The sequence below is a fragment of the Seriola aureovittata genome, chromosome 23 (genome assembly GCF_021018895.1).
Source record: "Seriola aureovittata isolate HTS-2021-v1 ecotype China chromosome 23, ASM2101889v1, whole genome shotgun sequence".
Lineage (NCBI taxonomy): Eukaryota > Metazoa > Chordata > Actinopteri > Carangiformes > Carangidae > Seriola > Seriola aureovittata.
Window position 1 is genome coordinate 1110152 of NC_079386.1, and position 8633 is coordinate 1118784.

The 8633-nt window shown below is 42.3% G+C and overlaps 1 protein-coding gene across 13 annotated transcripts in view; it reads right to left on the minus strand.

Annotated features, from left to right (window-relative positions):
* Positions 1-8056, minus strand: part of camk2d1 (calcium/calmodulin-dependent protein kinase (CaM kinase) II delta 1) — a 96516-nt gene extending 88460 nt beyond the window's left edge. For all 13 annotated transcript variants that reach the window (XM_056369949.1, XM_056369943.1, XM_056369940.1 and 10 more), the window contains exons 1-2: positions 7736-8056; positions 4745-4839 (exon numbers count right to left, since the gene is read on the minus strand). In XM_056369949.1, the coding sequence (XP_056225924.1) occupies positions 4745-4839; positions 7736-7797 (157 nt within the window). In that variant the 5' untranslated portion in view covers positions 7798-8056. The remainder of the gene's footprint in view (positions 1-4744; positions 4840-7735) is intronic.
* Positions 8057-8633: the final 577 nt, after the last annotated feature.

Here is an 8633-nt window from a genome sequence, read left to right on the forward strand (position 1 = left end):
AATCTGCAGCAATAGGAATTCATGGAATTTGGTTTCTGGCCGAGCTGCCTCCACTAGTGACACTTGGACGCACATCACCATTTTGAATGCAGGCTTTATTGATGAAGTCAAGTTTATTTCATTGTGAACCTGAGATAATTTATATATACATGAAAGTTAATTGTATATAAGTAGCTTTATTCATTAATTATTAGAATGATGTTATGATGTTATTGGTTATAGTGAAGCAATATTAACGCCTTAGGCTAAAGATAACTGCTGGCACAGTCGGTAGAATGGTCATAATTGATCATTTGAAGGCGCATGCACTGTTGCTCAAAATATGAGTGTTAAACTCAGTGAAATGGCACTCGTCTGATTAAATCTGCCATTGGTTTTTTTCTTGCTCCATTATATCAGCCTTTAAAGATCCATCAGTCAACCTAACTGACAAATCTAAGACACAACCCCAAGACCCTTGTCATATTTTACACAAGATGTCCATAAGAGACCGTACAGCTCAAAATTATGACCATGAGGACTGGACCAGGTGCACAGCCCACACACGCCAAACATACTGTGTGTTAACACATCTGCCTATGCAGATGTTCGGGTCCATCTTAGATTCTAACTGACCCTTTATAGTGCTGCAACTGATTTCAATGTCTACAGGTTGTCTAACTTAGAATTTACCTTCCAACTTTAACTACATCACCACAAGAAGTTGGTTGGTGGCTGGCACCCAGACACTGCTGACACTACTGACCCCCTGCAGTCACACCAATGCTGCCCTTAATCCAAGCTGTCCCGTCTACATATCAGTGGACCACTTCCTAATTCCCCCAAGTGGAAGGGTGACCTTACACTGTGCTTTTCCTTAAATATATTCTGACGGTATACTTCAAGTGATGGCTCCAGTGCTTTCTCACAGTTCACTACAAGTCAAAACTAAAGACAGAGGTTCAACATTCATTTTAAAAATCACAACCCTGATGAACTCAAATGTGCAAACACAGACTAAATCAGACACAACGACATACAGCACATATGTATTCCCACTGTGACAGCTGATTCCAACAAACAGATGAGCCTCTGACTATGACTGTGTGTACATTCTAAAAAGCAAAAGACTATCATGATAAATTCTGTCAAAGTCTTCCTGACGTCCTTCATTTGGCTGTAGTACTACACAGTGCCGTCAGTGCTCCTTTGAAGTGCCCTGCACCAGGCAGCGCTGCCTTTGGTGTGAAGCCAAGGTTTACAGCCACGTTGAGGCTCTCCAATGAGAGGGAGCATCCTGTTTAGGATTTCTCATCACGCAGCAGGAGCGGCGGCGTTGGCAGTGACTCCGGGGTTTCCCCTCACTGAACGTGACCTTCGGTTCAGCCCGCCTGCTCCAATATCTCTCAGCTCTCACAGTACGTTACTGTATCTGCCTGTCTGTCTGCCTGAGGGCATAATGAGACCACAGTGCTGAATTCCCCCTGTCTCCTCTGAAAACCACCACTGTCATGTGAAACCCGCCAGAAACCGGATTATAGTTGTTTTCATGATTTGAGGATGACGTGCAGTTTTTAGCATTAAATGAATCAAAAACGCAGACACACACACACACACACACACACACACACACACACTCTGTGTTTTCAGGCTGTGACCCATGACTTTAGTTTTTCAGTGGCGGTGACGTTGCGATTGTTTCAACCACACTGTGGTTCTCAACATGACGAGTGGTGAGCTGGGTTGTGGCCATGCAGTTATTAAGGGGAAGGTAGTGGTCACAGAGAGGAGAGGTCAGCGGTCATGACAGTAAAAACACAGTCTAAACCTGGGCTACAGTTGAAAAGTCAAACTAATCTCCTCTCTAACCTCTTCTCCTCGACGAAGACGGAAAACGTCATGAGGTCAAGGAAAGATGTGAAGGAGGATTCATAAGGACTGCACTGCAATTACACAACGATCTTTTTAACTAACTTTATTTATAACACCTAGATGACAAATCCTCCTTTCATAACCGCAAATACAAAACAAGGCAGGATTGAAATACGATAAGATGAAAGTAAAAGACAAGTAGAGCCATTAAAATGATAATTAAAGAGAAATAAGGAACTGAGCAGGAGGACAGAATAAACTGTATTCAGACATAAGTATAAAGAGTTTCCTGACATTTCTATAAGTTTGTTAAGTAGAGAAAATTCATTTTTAGTGCTTTACACAATGGGAGGGGATTAAGTGCAACAACATTTATTCTTAGACTATAGTATTTGGATATGATCATATAGTTAACTATAAATTCAACCTGTTTGTTCTTCATGACGACTCCTCACTGATTTAAAGAGGATGAATCTGTATTTATGGATTTGGGATCAGTCCACAATTTCCATCAGTTCTGTTGGTCTTTCTTAAAACAGCTGCTCTGATGTTTCTACATTTCCCTGGGTCTGCAGAGGTGAAACCACAATGGTGTGTTGCTTTAAACGTTGCTGCAGCAAGGAATTATGGGACACCATTTCTCCTATTCTTTCGTACAGGAAGGTCCAGTGTTTCCTATGCTGAAGGAGATAAGATAGGAAGCACTGAATGTGATGTGATGCGATCTGTGCTGCTGCTCAGGTGCTGCAGGCCTCACCCCTGGATCCTCCCTCCTTATTGGTGGAACCGCAGCTGATTGGTCACCTGGGCTTATACAAGTCACTGAGGAGCTGCATTGCACCCTCTCTCTGCCATGCTGCCTGCCTGCCTGACTGTCCGTAGGATTTGTGTGATTTGTGAAAGCACATTTTGTGTCTGCCAGTACTTTTGGTTTGGTAAAATTGTTTAAGTTTTTGACTAAGAAGAAGCCAAGAAGCCTGTAGGGGAGAGCTGCCATTTTGTTTCAGTCCCTTTTTTCTCCTGTTGTTTTCTCCTCCACACAGTGGGTCAAAGTTGAAGCAGGAAGTTGGTTTGCAAAGTGTGTTGGATTCTTACAACAGACAGTTTGAATAATAATTTTACAGAAACTATGGATATAAGACCCAAATTCTAATGAACCACAGTTCTTATTTGACTGCACCTCTGTGGACTAAGAAACTCCCTCTGGGTGAACTCAAATTAGATTTTTTTTTTTCCTTGTGTCTTGAAAAGTCGGCCTTCACCTTGAACAAATACCAGAACAGCGATGCCCACACACACTTTCACTCTCATTTCCTCCTTCAGGTGAGGGAGGCTCAGGCTCAGTGTAGGCGTTGGGCCAAAGCAATCCGAGTGCGGAATCAATCATGGACTAGCTATGAATGAAGAGACACTGTGTCAGTGAGACAGCAACAATAGCAGCAGAATGGATTAGGAATGCCACAGTGAGAAGATTTTCCCAGCGGATAATAGACACCTGTGTTACAGATTACAACAGATACTTCCCCAGAACAGACGTTCGGCGAGCTCCCATCAACTCGACCGTTTGGTGCCAGGTGACGTTCTGATAAAATCAAACATATTTAATATCCTAAATTTTTAGTCTTGGCAACTCCGGGGAGGCGGCAGGCATTGAAATAAAAATAATTTCAAAATGGAAAAAAAGTCTGGAAAAAGAAGTAAATGTCCACCAAGAGAATGATGGGAAACAGAATTAAAGAAATCTAGTTGCAGTCTTGTAAATAATGACCACAGTCTTTACAGAACCTTATAATGTGAGACTAATGACTCTGTGTCTTAGGGTGTGAGAGGGTGTCAGACTTTAGTCTTTTGTGTCTGGTCGGTTTAAGTATGGATAGTTTCTTATTTGATGGCCGTGAACCAAATGGATTTTATGTCTATTAAAAAATGCGTTATATAATCGTTGAGCGTCTGAACATCGTGTAAGACCACTACGGCAGCAACCCTATATGGATATTCTCCTTTTAGTTTTTGTTTCATTGTTAGTGATGCATTTTTTTTCTCTCTTCTTTTTAAACCACATCTTCTCCATTTGCTTTTCTGCAGCTGTGAGGAAACCCCCTGCTTCCCCCACGAGACGCCACATCTGCTGCCGCTCAACATCACTGTGCTTTTTCAAGCCCATCTCCTTCTGTTTGTGTGTTAGTGCACTGTGCAGACCATTAGGGTCTTGTGCAGAGATCAATCAGTGGCACAAAATCCAGACAGCGGGAGCGGCGGCCCACGCTGCGCACATAATGATGGAGAGAAAATAAAAAAAGGTGAGGGGAGGAAAATAAAAGAACCTGTGCCTCTGCTTCCTGAACAGACGCTCCATCACAGAAACAAGCCACGAAAGAAAAAAGGCACCAGGAGGAGAGAACAACAGAGGAGAATTTTTCTCAGTTCTGCCACCATGTTGCCTTCAATGGCTCGTGTTTCAATGTGAAAGCCGGCTCTGTGAGTCATGTGCAGCTCATCAGAGATCAGAGACTGGTTGATATCAGAGAATGAGTCACAAAAGGAGCCGTTGGCCTCCTTCATGTTGCTGCCACTTTGATGAGTGGAGTCAAAAAAAAAAAAAAAAAAAAAGCGAGCGATAGAAAGTGTGAGAGCAAAAGTGAATTTAAAGCTGGAGGAGTAAGATGTGGTTAGCATCTGAAACCTGACCACCAGCTACTACTACAGACATGACTGGGAGAGAGCGGGTGGAGGCCTGAGAAAGCTTGTAAAGTCACACAAAGAGGAAGTTGGCTTAAAGGGTGACATGGCTAGAAAAAAAAAACAGGAAGCGTTTTATGCACAGATACTGTCCCAGAGTGACAGTGACCGCAGCTTCACATCAGCTTAAGTACAGTTCAGCTCATGTACTCACCCCTGGCCGACAGCTTCTTGGTATTGATTATCTTGGCAGCATATTCCTGTCCTGTGGAAATCTTCATGCACCGCCTGACCACAGAGAAGGCTCCCCTGCACAACAGAAAACATTGGCATCAGTCACTGTGTGGCAAGATTTGCTAAAATCAACACAACAATGCAACTTTTTTGGACATTTCTGTGTTGTATAAAATCCAATAAAACAAATCTTGGTGAAAAAAAAAGATTTCCATTCTCTGAGCTCCTGAGACTCATTTGAAGACAAACTGACCGTTCTGTAACTGAGCTTGAGAGTGGAAACAGCAGTTAAACAAAACAGCTGCAGCTGAGGCTGCGTTCACACTGCTACATTTTCATTTTAAAACAGCTTTTTCAAACGGAAACGTTTCCAGTCGTCCATTTAAGCTCTATATCAGAAATGATCTCGGTCCAGACGAACACACCTGAAAACACACACACATACGTGACCATTCATATACACTGAGAATGTGTGAGCTGGTGTAAACAGGAAGTAGATAGTCTCCTCTGCAGTAAATCCTCTGAAGGAGGACCAGCAAAGACAGTTGTAGCATTAAAACAGAGAATGTAAGCGAACAACAGCTGCTAGCAAAGACAATAAGGTCAGTAACTGTCATTCATCATCATGTTGTATTCACCAATCAGGAGAGACCGTGGGTGTCTATGTCATCGTTTCCAAAGGTTTCAGTTTCTGTCCGTCCAGATTACAACACTTCCCGAGAGTTTTCAAAATAAAACACGGTCACCAGCATTTCCAAAAGTCTCTTTTTTTGGTGCTTGAAAACGTGTGGACGGAGGTGAAAACGTAGGAAAAGAGATACGTAGCCTGAAGATGCACTTACTGTTAGAGCTCAGTTGAGTTTGTTCAGTCGCCACACAACATATAGATCCAAGATCATGAGCACTGCGGAAGGACTCAGCATAGGGCTGGGACGATTATCCAACGTAATCGACGTTGTCAATTTTTAAAAGTGATTCGACGTGGAATTTTAGTGTCGACGCGTCGTGTAAAACCACACAGGGTAAATGTTCATAGAACAAAACCGGAACTTTCTAATGGGACCGTTTATATCCATCGTCTTTGGTTTACCCGGATACAAGCGCAGCGCACGGACTGGGACAACGCGGTGACGTAATTGAAGTCATTGACTACGTGAATGATTTGCGTCTGTGTAATCTATTTGAACAACACGGCGGCGTCTACCAGCAGCACGACGGAGCGTGTGGAGCAACGTGGCGAAAAAGCCTCGCACACGGTCCCTCAAAGTTTGGGAATACTTTAATCTTGACACCAACAGTGCGGTAGTCTGCAGACTCTGCAAAGTGCATCTGGCATATCTCTCTAGCACGACAGTCATGCACGAGCACATAAAGAGGAAACACCATGGTGCAGCGAGTCAAGAAAATAATTAAAATTACTGTTAGGTTAATTTAAAAAAAATAATCGTTAGTCGAATAATCGAAAAAATAATCGCTAGATTAATCGTTTAAAGAATAATCGTTTGGGACAGCCCTAACTCAACAAACAGGTAGTGCACCTGAACAAAGACATGCATACAATATCAATTGTATGCATGTCTATTTCTATGCAATCTCTATTTACTTTAATCACACTGTCGCCATAGAAATGTGCTCTTCATTATGTGAAGCAAAGGATGCGTTTAAGGATGCTGACGGGTATTAAGATGACATCTGTGAAAGGTGCCAGTCTTGTTGCACACTGTGTAAAGCACTGCTCTGCCAGATCTCTTCTTTACAACAGCCACACCTTCTTTAGTTGGGATCATTTCAGTGCTCACCTTGGACTCCTGCAGCCAACACCCACACACACACACACACACACACACACACACAATAAACTCAGACATCCATGGGTCTTTTATCAGATATTAGAAACTCATGGTGCAGAGCAGTAACTGATGTAGTTGCTGGTATTTAGTCCTTGTGATAAATGTTTGACAGGCCACTGCATCCACACACTCCACTGTGATGCGTCTCTCTCCACCACTGAGTGCATCAGTGAGAGGTTGATCTCTGCTCTTCACTGTAGGAACAAACTGCATGATTCAACACAAACCCAGACCTAACTGGAGACTGTTTAGTACTGCTTTGAGTTTATCTGCGTCAACATGAGCAGTTGCACATTTTTAGTCGTATTTAAAAATAACAGAAAGAAAGAAGGCAGTGTTGTGTGCACGGACCACAGACACACCACTGAAGAATTTCAACCTTTCCCATTTTTGCACAAAGGGGGCGGAAACTTCTCCAAACAGAAAGCAAATTAGATAGGGACACATTGAGTGTCTTATACACACGGTTTACACGCATTTCAGCTGAGCTTCACTTCACTGCAGCTGACAGAGAGACACGGGTTACCTGAGCTGCTCTACTGAAAGGCATTCACACCAAATTCCACACGCACTTCTGCTTGTTTTTACTCGCCTGGCGTGTTGCCAGAGGGACATGTCCGCTGGAGCACAGCTTCAAACCCCTGACCTCTGATTAAAAAGGCTCCACTTTTATATTCGACACACACCCCGACGCACTTTGTGACGCTTTTGAATGTGTTCCTTAAATGTTTGAGTTGCTTCACCTGACATTATTGAATCAGTCTTCGGCTGATGGGCGGCAGCGAGCGGGACAAGCGATAAATCAAACAGTTACGATAAATAAATAAATGTAAGAGCAAAGTACAGACCCCACTGGTTTAAAAACGCAGCCGTTAGTGTTTTATCTCGCTCGCGCTCCTCGTTGATATCAAAGTTAAAAGTAAACGAAAAGATTGTTGAATGGGAGCCCGCGCTGACTGAACCTAGCAAGGTAGGAACAGGTAGGCGGCGTCGCCCGCGAAGGTAAAGGTAAATCTTAACAACCACAGCAACAATAACAATAATATCATAGTTTTAACTTTAAGCTTCATTTTAACCACAAATGTCGAATAAACATGTTGATAAAAACGGGGACAACTTACTTCCCCAGCTCCTCGTACAGCTGGTACTCATCAGTGAACCTGGTGCATGTCGTTGAAGCCATGTTAAGGTGGGCAGGGGAGACCGACTCGGGAACCTGAACGCCTCAGCTGCTTTAATACTCTGCACAAATCCTTTCCCCTCTGTGTCCCAGAGTGCCACTTGTCGCTCTTCGCAGAGGAAAATAAAAGCAAACTTTAGGAATGATGTAGGAATGAGTCCTGGACGCGGTGAAAGCTCGGTGTGGCCCCTCCCGGCACCTGTTCGCAGACCCCGTTTACTCCTGGACTTGACAGGAACGTCGCGACCTGCTGTTGTGTGTGTCTCTACACTGATACTTGGATTAGTTGACCGAAGTCAAGACAGACCTTACATAGAATATCAAATTTCCGGTATACACATTTCAAAATAAAACGCTAATTGACACTGAATGATTTGTCGGTTAATATGCATTTGGGATATATTTTATGGGAAATCCTGATTTATCGAACATTGTGCAATCACAAATTTTAGACCTTGATTTGTGCTTTTGTCAGTTTTAAAGCTGCCACTATGTAAAATTAATTTTGCAACTTTTATTTAAGTAATTCAAAACGGAGGAAAACTTTATGATAAGTAAATAAATAAAATCAGATTATTTTTTTTTAATTTTATAATTGCACTTTCTGTACCTTTGTTGTATCATTATGAGTCTTAAGGTGCAGAACATATCTGAATCTATTATTGTTATGATTTTGTACAAAAATTCAAACTTTCAAACAAGAAAATTTCCTTTGAATGATTCGTATTATTTCTAAAATACATTTTTGCACTGATTTTTTTTGGTAATCATCACCACTGTCGTAGTGTTGCAGCGTATTTTGACACTAAGTTCATTTAAGTATTAATTTTTAACTTTAT